At 34.4% G+C, this 21,118-nt stretch overlaps 1 protein-coding gene across 1 annotated transcript; it reads right to left on the bottom strand.

Annotated features, from left to right (window-relative positions):
- Positions 1 to 387: 387 nt before the first annotated feature.
- On the bottom strand, positions 388 to 20,505 carry VCAM1 (vascular cell adhesion molecule 1). The gene is made up of 9 exons (XM_049765692.1): positions 20,347 to 20,505; positions 19,518 to 19,793; positions 15,756 to 16,076; positions 14,123 to 14,389; positions 9,367 to 9,642; positions 5,759 to 6,079; positions 4,298 to 4,564; positions 3,660 to 3,926; positions 388 to 731 (listed from the first exon to the last, which is right to left on the bottom strand). Exons 1-9 carry the CDS (start codon positions 20,408 to 20,410, stop codon positions 574 to 576), a joined length of 2,217 nt encoding a protein of 738 aa, XP_049621649.1. The 5' UTR covers positions 20,411 to 20,505; the 3' UTR covers positions 388 to 573.
- Between the last annotated feature and the right edge of the window lie 613 nt (positions 20,506 to 21,118).

The following is a 21,118-nucleotide window of genomic DNA, read 5'->3' as shown; positions in this document are numbered from 1 at the left end:
CCATTTGGGGAAATCCAGTCAACCATTTTACCATAGCTTGAAGTGTTTCGTACCTAAAAGTCAACCCAGTGCTCTCTTGGTTTACAATTTGCCTATAAAAAATATCAACCATGACAGTTTTAGAAACCAAAAATTAACAAATTTGTTAAGCAAAATATTAAAATGATGATATAGATCAGCTACCAGTCAATATTAATTTTAAATTTTCCTACTATTCATTAAGTTACAACAAGCAACGATATTTATTTTAAATGCCTGACTATAGACTGCTGTTCTTCAAAATAATCCTGCTATAACATAATTTTATTTTACATATATACAATAGTATGATTGTATGTACATATGAAGAAACTACTCCAGTCATCATAACCCAATGGTAGTCCCTGATTTTTAGGTAGAGGGTTTACATTTGACTTCTTATTTACTGCAAGGAGTGTAAGGAGCTATTTCTTCTCAACTGTTCTTGATATTCTGGCATCAGGACTCTCATATCGCCGTCCTTATGGAATGATGAGTGATGTTAAGTATTTTGACTGATAAGTGGTGTCTTCAATTGAAATTTTCAATTATGAACTATACCTTGGATTTCTGTGCTTCTACAAGACTATAGGACCCTTTCATGTTAGCCTTTCTTGCAAAGTAAATGATCATTCCAATGGCAGGTATTATTAATGAGGATGCACAGTAGAGTACAAGAAGTTCAGGAGAAAAGTAGTCCTTGTTTCCTTTTCCTGGGAAAATAGCAAAATGAATGCAATTAATGTCTAGTACAAAAAGAAATAGTCTAACAAGAGTCAAATTTTTTATTGTTAAAGAGAAACTTGTTCTCTAAATAACAAGTAAATCAAGTAGTGACAAGAACTAATAGGTTCCTAAATCTGTATTTCTGATTATCCAGAAAGTAAGTTGGTAGTTGTTATGGTCATGTTACATCTAAAAATATAGCTGTTGGCTTAGATTCAAACTTAGATTTAAATAAATTCAGGTAGACTGGAAGGGGGAAATCTTTAATGTGTAAATGAAAGAGATGTTAGATATTTGAAGGATATAGTATGAAAGGCTGAGGGGATTTGCTTAAGTGAGAGAAATTATAGAGGTGTGTTTGCTTTGGGAAATATAAATAAATGTATACTAAAGAAAAGAACTCTAATCAACATGAATTGAAATAACTGATCAGTTGTCCAAGAAAATTCTTGAAACATCTAGTAGTTATGATTATAGTCCAATGCCATATAAAATATAATAAATAAAATAATTATTTCAATAGTTTTTCAGAAATACACAGCAAATTTTAAATTTTGTATCACTGAAGTAGGGTATCTATGTTATTTCTTTTCAGAATTTTATCATCACTTGATAAATTTGAATAGTATTATGTCTTATCTTAAATGTTATCTAAGAGGATGTTATTCTCTGGTTGAAATTTCCATCAACCTAAATTAAGAATTCTAATTTAACTTTTATATCCTCTGAAAATTCTCCTCATGATCCTTAACATAAGTTGTAATTAAACATTTGCTTATATGATTATATACTAAATTTCTCCAGATTATTAATTATATAAAGACATATCTACTTCCTTTTGTTTCTTTTAAGACATATCTACTTTCTATTTGGTTCATCAAGAGCCAAAAACTACTTTCTATTTGGTTCACTGAGAACCTAGTACCTGGTTCACTCTTTGAAATAGAAAACTCAGGGGCCCGAAGAGATAGCACAGTGGCGTTTGCCTTGCAAGCAGCCGATCCAGGACCAAAGGTGATTGGTTCGAATCCTGGTGTCCCATATGGTCCCCCATGCCTGCCAGGAGCTATTTCTGAGCAGACAGCCAGGAGTAACCCCTGAGCTCTGCCAGGTGTGGCCCAAAAAACAAAACAAAAAAAAACTCAGAAAGATTAATGTTCAATATTTGAAATTCTTTGAATCATTTTTAATTGTCACTTTATTAGCTAGATCAATTCTTTTCAGGATAATCACTGCAGGTATATTACTGAAAGTTTTGTATCATCAATTTTTCCCCTTATTAACATTTCTGGATAGATTAATTACTATTATTGTGTTTTGATAAAATAATATAGCAAATATAAAAATATATAATATAATATAGCAAGTATAAGATAATATAGCAAATATAAAAACATAGAAAATTTATAATCTTTAGAAATTTAACCAAAATTATCACTGGCTTTCTGATCTGTTTTATTTTTCTATAAAATTTCTATTAGTTTCTTTCTCTTTTTAAAAAATATTTTAGACACTGGTTTATAATACTGTTAATGATCAGGTTTCATGCATAACACAATCCATCACCTCTACCAAAGTGTTTACTTCCTTTCACCACTATTCTACTGTCCCTTCCCAATCTTCATCCTAAACTCCCACCCCTGCCCTAAATCATCTCTCTGTGGTAAACTTCCTACTAAAGACCAGTTCTTTGTTTCTGTTGGCTGGTGGGTATTTATTATACCTCTACTATATATCTTTATATTCCACACATAAAGGGGTCATTCTGTGTCTGTTCTTCCCTTCTGTCTAACTTCACTCAGTATGATACTTTCCAGATACACCTAACAACAAATTGCAGGATTTTATCTTCTCTTTTAACTGAGTAGTATTACACCGTGTTTCTGTACTATAGAATGTCAGAGGCTATTAAGAGTTCTCGTTAATTTATAGTTTACTATTAGTTAATTCCAAGTACACTTTGAATACACAATGAAAGCTTATTATCATGCAAAGAGTGGAAAACTAATAAAGGCTGGCATATTTCTCATTCCAATACAATCAACAAATCCAATTATCCATACAGAAAAGGAATTAGGAGATAAAGACTTGGAACTTTCTTTGCTAAATCCATTGCCCCTGCCTCTCTTCATAAGATTATGGTTTGATATACAAAGGGCTTGGATTTTTAAGTATAAGTGGACTAGACATTCTTTTCTATATCATTTAACATCAAGATTGTCATTCTAGATTATTGTCTTAAAAAAAAGTCAACCTAGAAGTTTAGAGCAGTTATCAGTTGGTAGGAAGAAATTGACATTCTATTTATTTATTTATTTATTTATTTATTTATGTATGTATGTATGTATTTATTTTGGTTTTGGGGCCACACCCGGCGGTGCTCAGGCATTACTCCTGGCTATCTGCTCAGAAATAGCTCCTGGCAGGCACGGGGACCATATGGGACACCGGGATTCGAACCAACCACCTTTGGTCCTGGATCGGCTGCTTGCAAGGCAAGTGCCGCTGTGCTATCTCTCCGGGCCCAAGAAATTGTCATTCTAGATTATTGTCTGAAAAAAAAAGTCAACCTAGAAGTTTAGAGCAGTTATCTTATTATTTTAATTTTTTATAATCCCTAAAGAAAAATTTAAAAATCAAGTTTAAAAAATTAGAAAATGCAGGACCACTGAAACCCATAATGAACGATCAAACTTGAAAATGCAAAGGGAAACTCTATACTCACAAAGATTATTGTCAATTCTCTTACATAGATAGAGCAGCTGTCTATGACTATTTTAGGAAATATTAAGAAATAACCATAATAACATAGAATTCATTTTCATTTTGTCAACTCTTTCATCTAACCCTAGGAATTTTTTTTACAGTCTACCAAACGATTGGCTTATATTAAAAGATTGCAAAAAACAAGTTACCTTTAACATCAAGTGTTAGACTTCTTAGTTGCAAGCCAACCTCATTTTTAGATTCACATTCATATACTCCTGCATCCCTTAACTGGGCCTTGTGGATGGTATATGCACCATCTGTAGACTTTAGCACTGTATCTCCTGTATCAGCTTTTTTCTTCAGAATTATCCAAGTTTTGGGAATATTTTCACATGTACAAGATATAATTACTGTGTCTCCTTCCTTGACTGTCTCAGAAGGGAAAGCTGTCAGTTGTATGTCCTTTGGAGGAACTGTAAAGACAATTTAAAAGGGAATTCTGACTCCATATAAATTTAATGCCAATAATAACAATGTCTGTCCGAGTCATTTGTGTTTTATGTTTGTATTAAATTTTTGGAGGAAATAACTCAGACAATGCTATAACCACTGCTTTATATGTGTAATATGGCATAGTTCCTGAAGGTAATATCCCAACTTGAAATTAAGAGAATTTCAGTTGGAATGACTCATAAGAAAGTCAGTTCCATCATCTTTAGAATACCACCATGAACAATTTAAAGTCAGTATGTATTTCAGTAACAATTTTGTAATTCCAATCAGAATCAGTAACACAACCAAAATTATAATAGCAGTAATAACTCATTAATCACAGTCAGCTCACCTTGGACAACTAATTCTACTTCTTTTCTGCTTATTCCAGCTGGGTTAAACCCTTCACACACATAAATGCCAGAATCTTCCTTTCTTGTAGAAGTCAAGGTGACAGTTGTATTCTCTGAAAGAGGCTGTAGATTTCCATTGTTTAGCTGCTTGCTCCATAGGACTTTTGGAGCTGGAAATCCATCACTTGAGCATGTCAGATTCACAGAACTACCTTCCTCCAAGATGGAGGAAGGACTCACCAAGATGGTCATCTCCTTGGGGGGAACTGAAAATAAACAGGGACAGTTATTATCATGATCTCTAATACTCTGAGTTCCACAAAGTTTTATTAATATTGTAAAACTGGGCTGTCGATTCAGTGATTCTAACAGCTTACACATTTAGATAAGAAAGGTTTACATCTCTATTTACTTTAACAGATGCAAATGAAAATAGAATATCAACACATCATTAATGCTTTTTAAAGAAACTAAGTTCTGCCAGAATGCTCTTACTACCAAAGAATCGATGACAAAAATATAAGTTTGCCTTGGCATTTATAGTACAATTAAACATGACCACAGATTAATTTGCTCTCCTAATAAAAGGTGGAGTCTATTTTTCCACTCCTTGTAGCTAATCATCTAACTCATCTAGATCAATGCAACATGGAAGTAAGAGGGTGAATATCTGAGACATGAGTCTGCTTCATTATTAATTTTCTTTAAAATTGTGCTTTAGGGGCCGAAGGGATAGCACTGCAGTAGGGCATTTGTCTTGCATGTGGCTGACCCAGGATGGACCTAGGTTCGATCCCTGTCATCCCATATGGTCCCTCTTGCCAGGAGTGATTTCTGAGCACATAACCAGGAGTAACCCCTAAATGTCACCAGTTGTGCCCACCCCCCCAAAATTGTGATTTAGTAATTAAATCTAGGCCATGTTCCATGTGATGAGCCACTATATGAAAAATGGATGGTTTGGAAATCCCAAAGAAGGTCCTGAGCAGAAAGGCAACAGGGATCTTTCAGCCCTTGTTGATCAGCCAGACTACTGAAAGTTCCCTAGTGAGCTCATTTGAAACAATATTTAAATAAATGAACTGTCTATCTGGCCCCTTCCCAACTTGTGGAATTATAATAAAATAAATTCTCATTAATTATTGATGATAATTTGATAATAAATCATTTTATATTTATTATTTTAATATTTTATTGATGGTTTAATATTTATATTATATTTAATAAAACAAAATTTATATTACATTAATTATATAATCATATTTAATGCATGATATTTAACATAATATTATATTGGTAAATTAATATTGCATTTAATATTAATATTTATTAGAATTAATAATTATTTTGATATTTAAGTTTTTCCAAAAATGTTTAACTATTAAACTATGATAGCTATTATCTCTCATTATGATATAGAAATTTATATTAAATTGTGAATCCATCAGAGATATACCTACCATTAACAGAAAGTGTTTTTATACTCTGCCTTTGTTTGGGTTCAAATTCCATTTCATCAATATGTAACTTAGCCAGACAAACAAGAATTTTTCCAGTATCTTCTATGGAAGGAATGAAGCTCATATCCAAACTCTGAGTCTCTAAGGATTTCTTATCCTCATCCTCTAAGAAGTTCTTATTTTTCATAATTCTCTGCCCCTTCAGGAGTTGAAGCTCTAGCCGATCCAAAGGATATACATTCTGAACCTTGCAGCTGACAGTGACTGGATGACCAGTCACTAGTGGATCATTCAGTTCAATTTCTGGATCTCTAGGGAATGCTGCAAATAAGCAAAAATGATGTTTGTGTGTAATATTTGACTATAGATGTAACTAGTAGTAACTAGATGTTAGTAGTCAATAAGAATTAATCTCTTATATGTAAATTCTTCAAAATTATATTTTAGTTTATCTGGGTTAGAATGATTTGAAAATACAAGAAATAACACTAAGTGTAAGTATTTATTATCTTAAATGTAGTAACACTTAAAATGAAAAATACTCAACATATCAAGACACCACACAATAAATTCATTTCTTTTATTATCTTCATATTGGTGCAATCTTGCTAACCGTCATGCCCTCATCTTTTAGAGGAGACATCAACCCCACCATCTTTTTTAATAGCTATATGCTTAAAATGTTTTAAATATTTGCCACAATATATTATAGATTTGCTGCATGTTTTTTCCCTTAATAGACATTATCTTAATCTTCAACACAGCCTGGTTAAGTGGATACTACTTAAGATATGTCCAGCTAGAAAATCTTGCAGAGAATATATTTTACAGCTAATAAAACTTAAAAACTTACAAGGACTGAAAAATTTCATTAGTCAAATATTATAAGATGAGCTGAGATCTGAACTCCTATTTCTCTGAACTCAGAGTCCTCCAATGGCTTTACATAATCTTTTGATATAAAATAAGATACAATAAGTAGTTCTCAATATACCATATATACTAGAGTATAAGCCAAGTTTTTTTTTGTTTGTTTTTTTGTTTTTTTGGTTTTTTTTTGGTTTTTGGGCCACACCCGTTTGATGCTCAGGGGTTACTCCTGGCTATGCGCTCAGAAGTCGCTCCTGGCTTGGGGGGACCATATGGGACGCCGGGGGATCGAACCGCTGTCCGTCCTATGCTAGCGCTTGCAAGGCAGACACCTTACCTTTAGCGCCACCTTCCCGGCCCCATAAGCCAAGTTTTTCTGGCACAAACTTTGTGCCCAAAAACCCGAACTTGTCTTATACTTGGGTCATACAGGTTATTTGATTTGGTGCACGTAGTCTCCAGTCATCTTTTGCTGTCTGCTGGAGGAGGCGGTGTTTCAGCTCAGTTCACAAGTCATAGCTGAACTGAACTGGATGCCACTGAACTATTTAACCCACAATATTCAATGGCACATTTAATTAAGTAAAAACCCATTTAAGGCAGTAAAGTCATGTAAATAAATGTTTATAAATCCTGAATCCTTATAATCAGGAGTTTTGTAGTATAAGGATTCAGAATTTTTAACCATTTATTTACAATGCTTTACTGTCTTAAATGGTTTATTCACTTTATTAAAGTTGCCATTGAATATTATGGGTTAATGTGGTATGTTAATGGTATATACAGTATATCAAATAATCATGTATTGTAAATGCCATCATGAATTTATTTATTTACTGATTCTTAAATATTGTAATTGTTTGGGGTATACATTTTCATTTTTAAAATTTACCAGTGGCTGCTGCATTTTCCACCTCTGCTTATACCTGAGTCGCTAAGTTTTCCCAGTTTTTAGGGTAAAATTAGGGGGGTCAGCATATACTCGAATCGGCTTAGACTCAAGTATATAGGTAATATTTTAACTTTTAATAGCCAACTTGAGGCAGAAACTTTTAAGTATTTCTCATATAATAAGTGTAGATAAGAGAAACAACCACAAGAGATTTAGATTCTAAATATATAAATCTGGTACAAATATAATCTTGTACAAATAATAGTATACAAATCAATAAAAATGAACCTAAAATAGTTCTCAGAGTCATCCATAGTAATTTGTTTTCATGAACTAATATGTTGTTGAAGTTATATATTCTTTGACATTTCCATATTGTAATAATATTTTACTGCTAGTTCTCATTTCTGTTGATAATGTGTCTACATCAGCAGATCCTAGTGACTCTGAATAATATGATAGTACAATAAAATTTACCCTTGTTTTGAAAGCCATTAAGTTTCTTTATGGATATACTCTAACTCATTTTGAACTCCTGAGGGATAAAACAAGTTTGGGCAAGTTTCTGGTGAAAATTCTCCACAATTGTTCATCTCAGTAAAATAAATTTGGGAAAACTTCTTAAAAATAAGTTGGTGATGGGAATGTTGCATTAATGACTAAAACCCAACTACAAACATGCTTGTAATCCTGGTGCTTAAATAAAGATTAAAAAAATAAAATTAAATAAAAAAACCCTTGTTGTTTATGTAGTATATTTTGTTCTTTATATGTTACAAAAAATGTTAAAGAATGAGAGTAGAATGCCTGTCATGAATACAGGCAGGGGTGGGGGAGGAGGAGGCCATTGGTGGTGAGAATATTGCACTGGTGATGGGGTGGTGTTCTGTTTATAACTGAAATCCAACTACAAAGATGCTTGTAATCATGGTGCTTAAATAAAGATTTATAAAAGAAATTGAAAGTTTGGCAATGTTGAATCCATGGATTTCAGGTTTTTAAGGAATTTTATTAAGTTGAAAAGAGCAGCAGAAAAAAGTATAATGTGTGTATGTAGTGTAAATTAGTATTAAGATAGCCTGGTTTTGATTTTTACCTAAGCTCCAGTCTTGGAATATTCCTTATATCCAATCTAAGCTCTTATTCTCCTTGATCCTTCATCCTTCTGCTCTCCCTTGTTCCATTTTTCTCTACCTCACTATATTATTCTTATCAATTTTCAAAAAAAATAAACAAACAAAACAGTGGCTGGAATGGTGGCACAAGCAGTAGGGTGCTTGCCTTGCACGTGCTGACCTAGGACAGACTGTGGTTCGATCCCCTGGCATCCCATATGGTCCCCCAAGCCATGAGCGATTTCTGAGCACATAGCCAGGAGTAACCCCTGAGTGTCACTGGGTGTGGCCTCCCAAAAAACAAAAGCAAAAACAAAACAAAACAAAACAAAACAAAAAATAATAGGTTCAATTCTCACCTTCTACCCAAATAGTTGAATTCTATCTCCAACCATATATCTGCATGGGTCTTGACCCTCTTTCTTACTAATCACCTTTGGGCACTCTATGTACACACAAACCAGATGAAAACCAACTAGCATGTAATGTATGGCAAATGTATGATGAGAGGACTTATGAAATGCATGCTTTGGGGAATAAATGCATAAAATACATAACATTAGGAATGCCATATATACCTATAGTATATAGAAAATACTAGATTAGAGGTTAAGGAACTTTTCCACAATGTTAAATCTCCTTTCTAAATACAAAGGATCTCATTGTACATCACCAACATCTTTTTCCCCAAACCAATGGAATTAGGGTTGACAGTTCTGAAAAGCACTTACAGTAGAGGTTCACCTGGATTCCTTTTTCCATTTTCTTACGTCCACATGTCACGGTGCACAGGTAAGAATGCTCATGCTCAAAACTCACAGGGTTCAGAGTCAATGTGGACTTGGTCTTTTCACTCTTTACTGACCCGACCAGTGGACTGTCCATTTGAGTCCTCCAAGAAAAGGATGGGGACACACAACCCATGGATTCACATGTCAGCGTCACCGAGTCTCCAATCTGAGCAGCAATTTGAGGACCAGGGGAGATCTCAACGCTAAATGGCTTCTCTAAGGGGAAAAAAAAGGAATAAGAAAAAAAAAAAAGAAGATAAGATTCTTTTCTTTCATGACGTTGTAATATATGGTCCTTCTGTTTTTCCCTCACCTCCTTCCATCTAATTTTTGTGCTAGAAAGAAATGAACTCCTTTTTAGCTTGAGACAATACGAATGGAAGTACGTCTTTTAAAAAGAACGCAGTTTCCAGATCGTACAGTGGATAAGGTGTTTACCTTGTACATGGCTAACTAAGGTTCAATCCTCAATACCCTAGAGTACCCCAAGCTTGTCAGGAGTGATCTCTGAGTGCAGAGCCAATACTGAGCCCTGCAGATGTGGGTGTGGCCCACTGAGGGTGTGGCCAAAATAGAAAAATAAAATAAAAAACTCAAAATAAGCCATTTATTCATTCATCAACAGAATTAATATAGATAAAAATGTATCAAGACAGAGTTAGGTGGAAATGGAGCAATAGTAAAGCATGAAAAGCACTTGCCTTGCATGCAACCAACCTACGTTCAAGGCTTGGCATCAAAAGATGGCCCCAGAGTCTGAGTGCAAAGCCAGAAGTTATACCTGAGCAGAGCTAGGAGTTGTTTAAAAAGGAAGACAGAAGTTGGCATCTTTTTTTAAAAAAATAATCGATTCTGGCCCGGAGAGAAGCACAGCGGCGTTTGCCTTGCAAGCAGCCGATCCAGGACCAAAAGGTGGTTGGTTCGAATCCCGGTGTCCCATATGGTCCCCCGTGCCTGCCAGGAGCTATTTCTGAGCAGACAGCCAGGAGTAACCCCTGAGCACCGCCGGGTGTGACCCAAAAAAACAAAAAAAAAAAAATCGAGTCTTTAATATGGCATAGTCAAATTCTTGTAATAATTGACATCATCTTGAGTAATTAAATATTAAATATTAAGAATTAACTATTTCATTTAATCCTCACAACAGCATAGTACTAAACTGGTACTATGAACTCTCCATTTTATAATTAGCTTATGACCTCATTAATTATCTGTCACTTAATTTTTCTCTCTCCCCCCTTCTTCTCTATTCTATCTTCTTTTTCTTTAGTTTTTCCTTGAGGAAAAGTAGGCTCAGAAATATCAGATAACTTCATTATACTCTTAAGTGGGAAAATTAGGCCTGAAGTCAGGTAGGGACATCAGGTTCATGTGTCCAGATACTTAACAACCTCATCTGGAGATAAAATCTAAGAGAGATTCTAAAAATGTCGCAAAATAAATTCTAATTGGACACAGTATCTATAATGTACCAGTGTTTAGGACTTCAGTGCCAACAAAATAGTTAAGTCATTGAAAATCATGCAAAATCACATAGTCAAATAGTTATTTTCTGTGATAAAATACAAGTCACCTCTAAAATGTATTGATGCAATATAAAAATATTTTCCAATGTAAAAGCATAAGTAATACAGAGATGCAAAAAGATATGTGGACAAGTTCCGAGTTTCAAACAATCAGGAGAGTTCTTTGTTGCCAGTGCTATCCCTTCTGGACTGGCTGTTGTGGAGGGAGAAAATTAATTCAAAACTGAGCTCTGTTCTCTGAAAATGGGAATGATTGGGCATTTCTGGAAATGATATGTGACTCCATACAAAAAAAAAACATTAAAATACTTCCTACAAAAAGCAAGCTAGAGATGGAAGAAAAAAATCTTAACACATCAACAATCAAAAAATATTTTTCAGGGTTTTCTCTTCTCTCATCTGTGCTAGAACTTATTTTGTCTATTTAATTCGTCTAAATTGTGATTTTGTGGTATCTTCTCTTGAATGTTTTGTCAAGTTACCCCCAATAAACTTCTATGCTGTTAAACTTGGAAAGAAGATAATTTAGAACCACAGTGTTCAAATTACTTATGTAACAGTGTGGGAATAGGGAACTTTAAAAGAGGACCACTTCCTGCCTGTGAACAGTTTGAGAATCATTCTTGACATAGCTGCTGATCTTTTTGTGGGAACTTGTAGTTCCTCTGGGAGCCATTCTGAGGTATCTGAAAAGTACTTTCTAAGTTGAATTAATTCTTCCGGACTTAAGGTGGTTAGCATTCTCTGATGCAAAATGCAAAACACCCTTCCAGACCTCAGAACACATTTCTTTTTCACAGTGGTCTGAGCAACAGCTGATTATGGACTGAAGTTATTCTAGAATGGATGATTAGTTTTATATGCTCTCATTAGTGTAATATTGTTCTTGGTGTCTTGATAATGCTAATCCAACATCCAACTGAGTTAATCAACTAGAATGTGTTTGATTTTATTTTTCTATGCATTCAAGTTTAAACTCCATGTTTTCCTATTTAAAAAATTAGTGTTTCCCATGCTTACATTTAGCATTTTGATAGCTTTTTCAGTTAACATTACTGAGTTCTCGTTGTGTGGTAGGCACTCTTATGTTAGACAGGCATCTGGCTGCCTAATACAAAACACATGAGCATCTCGTCTGACTTTTAGAAGATTATAGTTAAGTCGAAAGGCATGTTTAAATTGAGGCAATATTTTATCTCTCCTGAAATAATATTTAAATGCACTATTTAATATCTTTTTTTTCTCTAGATTGTAATCTCTTTCAGGGAAATAGCTGTAACTTTTTTCCTAATTTGCACCTCCATGGTACTTTGGGACAATTCCTGATTTAGTGCTTAAATGATCCTTGCATGGGGGACCATATGTTGTCAGTCCAAACCAGGGCCAGCTTTATTACAAGAGAACTGTCTTACTTCCTATACTATCTTATTCCCTGTGCCATAACTTTTACGTGTCTGTAGCCCCAGCATCAAGCACAATTCTAGACTTATTAGAGGTTCTTAAACAATATGCATGGATCTGAACAGAAATGTTAAGTACACACCAAGTTTTGCTTAACACAATCTGGAACTGGGAAGTTGACATGAGTTTAGTCTTGAAAGATGGCTGACTTTGCTAGTCAAAAGAAAGGAAAGACAGGGCATTCCAAGCAGAACAAATAGCTTGAGTAGAGACACTGTAATAAAGGTGCAAAATAGTTCTGAATAGATTTTAAGTATGTGTGTTAAGAACTGTAAGTTTGAGGCCTAGAAGGTACCTCAATAGGAAAATATTGTTCACTTGCATGTGATTGTTGAGACTCTATCCGTGGTCCCACACAATAAATAAATAAATGCATAAAATGTATTTAAAGAAATGTGAATTTTAATTTACCTGATGTTAGGGTTGGTTTTAAGTTCTATAAAACATGTACCTTTTATGATTAAGGCAGATGACTCTGGCAACTGTGTACAGAATTATCTTGGGGACAGAATGTTAACAAAGTGGTGAATTAAAACATATAAGTGACTATAATTGAAAAGTCATGCAGCTAGATTAAAAGAGGTACAACTTTGTTAATAGTAGAGTAAGTATTAGTAATTAACTATAAGCAAAGTTTTAACTATGCTCAGTCTGAGTTTGTAAAGTTATGGCAAAGACTAATGAGATGATGTATATATTAACTGGAAAATAGAATACCTGCGATGTATTAGGTGTACAATCAAAAAGTACTGTGCAATATCATGATCTATTCTGCAAAATGTATATGAAATAACTACTCTATTTTTGAAAATGATGATTAACAAATAAAGACATCTGTCACAGTTAAAATGTAGTGAATGCTTTGCTTAAGAATATCTTGCGGGGCCGGAGAGATGGCATGGAGGTAAGGCGGTTACCTTTCATGCAGAAGGTCATCGGTTCAAATCCCGGCGTCCCATATGGTCCCCCGTGCCTGCCAGGAGCAGTTTCTGAGCACAGAGCCAGGAAAAACCCCCGAGCACTGCCGGGTGTGACCCAAAAACCACAAAAAAAAAAAAAAAAAGAATATCTTGCAAGAGTCTCTGCAGAAAGATGTTAGTTAAACTTATGAAGTGGTAGGAGAAAACTAATATGATAAGGTCAAATATATGAGATAGAACTCATATATTTGGTGATATGGAATGGAACATCAGTCTTAGAGTTAGCTGTCTATTATAGTTCACATCTTGAGATTTTGTTTTATTTTATTTGGGCTTTAGAGGACACACTGGTAATTCTTAGGGCTTACTCCTGTATCTGTGCCCAAAGATCACTTCTGGACCCCTTAGAGCAGACTATATGTGGTTCTGGGAATCATACCTTACCACCTCTCCAACCCTCCATCTTGGAAATCAAAAGGAAGAAGAAAAGGAGACTAGGGTGGCCAATTTTAATATTCAAGGGGAATATTAAATTCCTGAAGAATGAGGCAGTGAAAAAGGTGAGAATAAAAGGAATGATGAAAAAAAAAATAACCAACCAAAAGAGCAAAGACCTAGAATCCCATAGAGGAAATATTTCCATAACTATTTATAAGATGTGAGAACTAAATGAGTTATGTTATGAATGAAAGAAATATAAAGCAGCAATTTTGTCACTGAAGCTGCTTCACAATTGCTCAAATCCCAATGACATCTTCACCATTTATTTTATTTTCGCATCCTGCTTACCTTGCACAATTAATTCCACCTCTTCTCTGTGTTTTCCATGTGAATCAATTCCTTCACAAATATAAGTTCCAGAATCTTCTACCCTCATAGCAATTAAAGTGAGACTTGCATTTGCAGAAAGAACCTGTACATCACCGTTATCTAATTTCTTGCTCCAAATAATTTGGGGAGCTGGTAGATGTTCGCTGACACATGTCATTGTCACTGAGTCACCTTCTTGAAGCTTTCCGGAGGGTTTCACAATTCTAATTGTATTCTTGGGTGAGGCTGAAAAAGAAGAGCACAAGTAATTACTTAGCATCATCTTGATGCAACAGCTGTAACTATTTCCCTTATAAGTGTCATTTTATGAATTTAGCAAACTCATTAGGCCAAACTAGGATAAAGAATTACCAAATCATAAAATAAATCAATCTAATGTATAATTTAATAAGCCTTTTTTGCAGGGGTTTGGGGGCCACAGCTGTCTGTACTCAGGGATCACTCCTGGTGCTACTTTGTGGGCCAATGGGTGCCCAAATTGAATCTGGATCAACAGTATGCAAGATAAGCACTTTACCCACTATACTGTCTTTTCTACTCCTAAACATTTTTAAGTATTCATGTTTAATTATTCATTTTTAAATTATTCATGCCCACAGATATTCAGAAATTAAGAGGAACGGTTCAATCTTCTTGTCTCCCTGTCTCCCATTGTAGTATCTTCATGTTCTTTTATGTTATCTTCAAGAGTTATGGCTGGAGGCAAAGTCACTGCTTTTCACTATTCATTTAATATTCAGACATTAGTACAATGCATTGTATTATTTGTACTATTAATTGTTGAGCTGACATGTTCCTATTTGTTACGGATTTTTACACATTGGCATGATTTTGTCTTCAATTCAAATATGATAAATCAAATTTTTCTTCCATAGTACTGTCTTTCAAATAATCATAGCTCTCTACTAGTTTTTCACTCTCAGGAAAGATTATCCCTATCTTGACTGCTCTTCTCATAATAAATATAAGATACTTTCATTTCACTCTCTTTCAACTAAGTATGCAACTAGAAACGCTTCTTTTAAATATTATTTTCTAGAAGATAACACAGCATATTAGTCTCAAATGAAACACAAATGAGTCAAAACCTACATAATACCTATAAGACTGCTTCATATCTCTGGCCATCTTAGGGTGCATGCCAGTAAGCTTCAACTCTTCTTTCCCATCCATTATACACAGATATGTAAACAAATACTCATTAATTAAATCTCAATGTGCCTTGATACTTGAAGGAAGATTATGAAAAATATGCATATACTTGAAACATTTTGTCATCGAATCTATTTTTTACTGTTTTTTACTACTCAGTATCAAGTGAAATTATTCTCTTCTGATAAATTAATAAAGAAGTTAAGTGACCCAAGTTCACACAGTTAATGGAACTAGAACAAGTTCAAGTCTTAAATTCATTCAGTACTTTGTTCAGTAGATTAGGCTGTTGATAATAAATATTACATTTTCACTAAACAAATTTGGGGTAAAATGAAATTCAGTTTCTTCTTGAATTTAGCTGCTGAAATTAATTGCTTTGTACAACAACCAAGACTAAATTCCCATAAAGACTAGAGCATATTACACAATCTCTTACCATATAGTTGCAACTTTTTTCTAGTCTCCCTTTCTCTGAGCTCTGTACCAATTCCATCAATGTGTAATTTAGCATGGCAAACAAGATTTTTTCCAATATCCTCTTTTCTAGGGGTAAAGGTTACTTCCAAGCTTTTGGTTTCCACAATCTTTGACTCCATTTCTTCCAGAAATTCCCGATTCTTCATGAGTTGGTTGCCCTTCAGTAGAGTCATCTCCAGTCTGTCAAATGGGTAAACATCAGCAACTGAACAGGTGACAGTGACTGGCTGTCCAACCTCCAGTGGGCCACTCAAAGAGATCTCTGGTTCCTTAGGGAAAGCTGCAAAGGTCAAATAAATACACATGAGTGGACTTTTTGTTTATGCTTTATAAAGTCCCCTACTGGCTTGTTTACTTAGTTTTTATTTGTTTTTCTTGGGAGGCCATATTTGTCTGTACTCATTTCTTATTCTTGCTTCTATTCTTATTCCAGGGACCATTTCTAGTAGGTATAGAGGGTGTCAGGGACCAAATTCAAGCAGGGTGTGTGCAAAGCCACTGCCCACTGTACTATTGCTCCAAACTCAAACCTTTAGATTTAAAACAGTGTAAACTTACTATCTCAAAACTAAGTATTAAAAAAAATCCTATGTAATTCTGTATGGGTCCAAGAATTGGAATAACATTTTAGAGAGTTTTTTAGTTTTACACATATATGTGTACTACATATATTAAGAGTTGTGAAGAAAAATAAGATAGAACAATTAATGTTTATTGAATATTTGTATATAAAGTCAGTTTATTGCTCATGTGTCATACATTTCAATAGGTAATAATAATTAATAATGATGATAAATGATTTAACTTCTTCACAATAACCCTAAGAAACAGAAGCTACATTTCATAGTTAGGAAAGCATGGACAGCACATTTGCATAGCATTTAAGAATTCACCCAACTAGTAATTGTTAAGACTGAGATTTAATTGCTGAGTGAAGTAAGTCAGAGGGAGAGAGAAAGATGCAGAATGGTCTCACTCATCTATGGGCTTTAAGAAAAATGAAAGACATTTTTAACAGTATCTCAGAGACAAGAGAGATGAGGGCTGGTAGGTGCAGCTCATGACATGAAGCTCATCACACAGAGTGATGAGTGCAGTTGGAGAGATGACTACACTGAAAGCTATCATAACAATGTGAATGAATGAGGGAAGTAGAAAGTCTGTCTCGAGTACAGGTGTGGGGGGGGGGTGGAGGGAGATCTGGGAAATTGGTGGTGGGAATGTTGCACTGGTGAAGGGGGGTGTTCTTTACATGACTGTAATCATACAACTATAATCATATTTGTAATCACGGTGTTAAATAAAGATAATTATAAAAAAAGATTGAGATTTAAATTCAGGATTTCTATTCTTTATTTCATTTGCAGATTTTACTGTTATGTAGTGGGTTTTTTTTTAATCCAGACAGATAAATAATTTCTACTTTACACATTAAAAATCCAAACTTGAAATGTCATTGTAAAAAAAAGAATAATTGTTGGAGGTAATGCTAAGAAATGAAGATTATTTAAATAATTGGGCACTGAATATTATGTCTAATAAAAATTTATCTATGGAAATATATATGCAATATTTAAAAATTTAAATATTGATTTGCTTACCGAAATGCCCAGCCCAATGTCTTAAAAGTTACTCTGCCTAAACTCTTTAGAGTCAGAGACACACACTATTTGTCAGCCATTGATTCTTTTTTCAGGGTTATCTTTTCATTACAAGCCATCAAGATGGTTTGAATTCAATATTGGTTGAATTCAAGAGTTTTAGAAAAAAAAAATACAAAAATCTCACTCTAAAGAATGTTGCATCAAAGTGGAAAAGAAAAGGGAGACAGTCGTGTGAATAGACATTCTTGAAGAATAAACTCAAAATAATTAAAGCCAGAAGAGATTTTATTTATCTTCTTAAATTTTTCCACTGTTTGGTGCATGTGAACAAAGTTAATAAAACTGGAAATGTTTTTCTATGTGAAAAAACAACAGTATTTTTTTTATTTCACAAGTAATTTGTCTCTAATATTTTGTTACAAGTGTGCCTATTTTGCACTGTTCTCTAAAAAAAAATTGGAAGAACTTTTATTTGTATACACAGGGACCTTTTTATGAGTTCTAGAGTTTCACAGGCATAAACTATAAACATACAGCCAGTATAATTAAATGCAGCCTGCCAGGCACCTTCTTGGGAAGCATTAGCAACACATGGGAATTGTTGTAAAATCACCTGAGATTATGAAGTAAAATTGAGTTCCACTACAGTACCAGGGAATACATATAAGATAGTTAAACGAGCTCCGCATGAAAAAATAATCAGAAAGCATTCCTTTGTTTTAGAGGAGAGTCTTGAGGTAGGGTTAGGACCTCACACATTTTTGTTCTGGGTTCTCTCCTAACAGGGCTTGGGAGGCCATATGTAGTACTGTGGATTTAACTTGAATTAGCCATATGTAATCAATGTCTTATCCTATTCTATCTTTCCAGCCCCAAGGAATCCAGTTCTGTATTTGTTGTTTTGGGTTTTTTTTTTTTTTTTGGCTTTCACTTGTTATATTGTATTGTTTTTTGTTTGTTTGTATGTTTTGCTTTGTTTAAAAAGCAGTCATCAGTAACTAGGTAAGTACTGGTTAGTTTTTCAATTCTTTTTGCTAATTTTGCTGGATTGTATTTCATGGAAAACAAATAAAAAGAATCATACAAACAACCTAAAGATGGAGTGACTGAGTGTTAACCCTTAGTTACAAACAAACAAACAAAATCCCTAACTTTATTGATACCAAAGCCAAGTAAGTAAGTTTTTTTAGCTATTTCCTATATCTAGTGCATACTTTTATACAGAAGCCCATTACTAATTCATACAAACTTCTACATTTTTTTATTTTGGTTTTTGGGCCTCACCCGGTGGCGCTCAAGGTTTACTTCTGGCTCTGTAATCAGAAATCACTCCTGCCAGGCTCAGGGGACTACATGGGATGCCAGGGATTGAACCCGGGTTCATCTAGGTCAGCCGTGTACAAGGCAAACGCCCTATTGCTGTACTATCACTCCAGCCTCACTTTTTAAAGTAATTTTAAGCACCAAACAAAAATAAAATAAGAATAAACAGAAAACTCCTTAAGGATGGAATTCATCAATGATTTAGAAGCACCACCAAATAAATATTCAAAGTAAATTATAAAATTAACACTTTAGTATAAAAAGAGCTCTATAAATATTCATTTCTATGGCTAAGAAAACTTCAATCAAAAGAGACATACTCTTAGCAATGCTCACAATATTTGGGACAGAGTAGGAACAAAAATATCAAAATTTGAGTTCCTAATCTAGTGCCAAACTCAGCTATCTTTAGTTTTTGTTCCCTTTTTATTTTGCTGCAGTATGTCCAAAAAATTTAAACATAAATATTCTTTATCAAATGTTTTGTTCAAAAATAACCTTTAACCAAAGAACTGTGGTGAAGGTCCCCTGGAAATCTGGAGTGGTGCAGCTACATTGCAAACATGAAACAAAAATGTTAAAGCTATTGCAAACTATAATAACTCAAAGCACTTTTAAATGATGGTAAAAATACGAGGGCCCTCCTTATAAAAACTTATTCCCAACTACAAACTACAAAATCATGGTACTTCAATAAAGATATTATTCATTAAACAAAGAAAGAAAGAAAAATGGGAGGGGGGAATCAAAGCAAAGTTTAAATAAAATAAAAAAAATTTTCTTAAATTACTCACAGTAAATCTCCACCTGAATTTCTTTCTCCAGTTTTCTGGACTCACACGTTGCCGTACACAGGTAGGAGTGCTCATTCCCAAAGCTGACAGGATCCATGGTAAGTATGGACTTAGTCCCTTCATTCTTCACTTTTCCGTTCAGTGGACTGTCCATCTGGGTTCTCCAAGAGAAAGATGGAGACTCGCAGCCAGTTGTGCTGCAAGTCAGTGAAACTGAGTCCCCAATCTGAGCAATAATTTTGTCTTCAGGGAAAATCTCAATTTTAAAAGCTTGAGCTGCAAAAGCACAATGGGAAGACAAATGGATGATGTTTTGATTAGCATTCTACATCCACTACTTCTGCTAGTCTAACATCCAAAATTCCATCTGCCAGATCTCTTTCCTAAACTGCTTTGAATTAACTGCAAACTCTAGACTCGCTACCAAAGATGCTGGAAGAATCCTTACTTAGAAGAACTTGCTTTTCTGTTCTTGATGTCCATTTATGAGAGCTGTTTTGTTTCTTGATAAGTTTAATTTCATTATCAAGTGCAAGAAACAAAAGAAACAGACCTTACAAGAGACCAAGTTCATTTGCCATTTGCCATTGTTTTTGGTTTGTTTTTTTTTTTTTTATAGAAAAAAAGGTATCAAAGCCATCAGTTTGCCTATTGTTACAACTACTTTAATGGCACAAAACAATTCTCAGCATATTAAACATAAAGTTAAATAGTTTTTCCACTGACTGAAAAATTGTACTACTTTTTTTTCAGTCCCCTAGCAAAACTGAAGCCAGAATCAGAACTGAAATGGAATGCAAGCATTTGGAACAGATCAAGTAAGACTTACAGGCTGCAAACACCATCCAAAATATATTTGAGGCTCCAAAAATCCCGGCCATTTTCCTAGGCATGTTAAGTTGCTGCTGTGATGAGAAAAATATTACTTCCAAAACTTCTTTCTGTCCCAACTGGAAGGGCTTGAGAGGAGCTCCTAAAGTTAGGGTAACTCAGTGAAGAGTGAAGTAGAAAGTTTGCCCTTTATAAAGGACCTTGTTGCCGTGAAGCAGAGGAGGAGGGAAATCCCTTCAAGGGGAAACCCAGCTCAGAGCCAGAAAAAAAAAAAGTTTAACTGACATCCAGCCAAGTCTGGGATTAACCCCTTCAGTTGCTCTCTGTGCTGAAACTACTGTTCTAGGGCTCAGTGCTGAAATTAGTGCCCAGGGAAAGAAAATACTTCCCAGATCATCAAACTAAGTTTTGATTGTTCACTCCATGAGGATAACAACTTTGAAAGAAAGACAAAATGCTTTACACAGAATAAGACTTTTTGAATCCAATGGTGGGAGAGAGAGAAGAAAGAAAATTGTTTTCTATTTTTTTAAAGTGAATAACCACTAAATAACCACTATGTCATCTGAGTTCATTTTTTTTCTCCATTAGAAATTATAGTTTCTCCTACAGAAAAAAGAAAAGTAATTTTGCCTTTGGATAAATTTTTTTATAAGGGAAAAGTTATCATTTTTCCTTTGGAACTTCCTCTGTAGCATACCAGCCTAGCAACACAGTACTGCAATAGCCAGCTGATGCTGGGAATAATGATGGACCCCCAATATATTCTG

The sequence above is a fragment of the Suncus etruscus genome, chromosome 19, assembly GCF_024139225.1.
Source record: "Suncus etruscus isolate mSunEtr1 chromosome 19, mSunEtr1.pri.cur, whole genome shotgun sequence".
NCBI lineage: Eukaryota > Metazoa > Chordata > Mammalia > Eulipotyphla > Soricidae > Suncus > Suncus etruscus.
Note: the sequence above shows the minus strand (reverse complement) of the source record. Positions and strands in the feature narration are given on the sequence as shown.

Bases quoted from the DNA above. Each gene is read 5' to 3' on its own strand.
- VCAM1 (XM_049765692.1), bottom strand. From the start codon at position 20,410: ATGCCTAGGAAAATGGCCGGGATTTTTGGAGCCTCAAATATATTTTGG. The intron at 4,565-5,758 runs GTAGGTATATCT...GTTTATTTTCAG, and splicing joins AAAAACACTTTCTGTTAATG to TTCCCCCCAAGGAGATGACC. The intron at 3,927-4,297 runs GTGAGCTGACTG...TTGTCTTTACAG, and splicing joins AGTAGAATTAGTTGTCCAAG to TTCCTCCAAAGGACATACAA.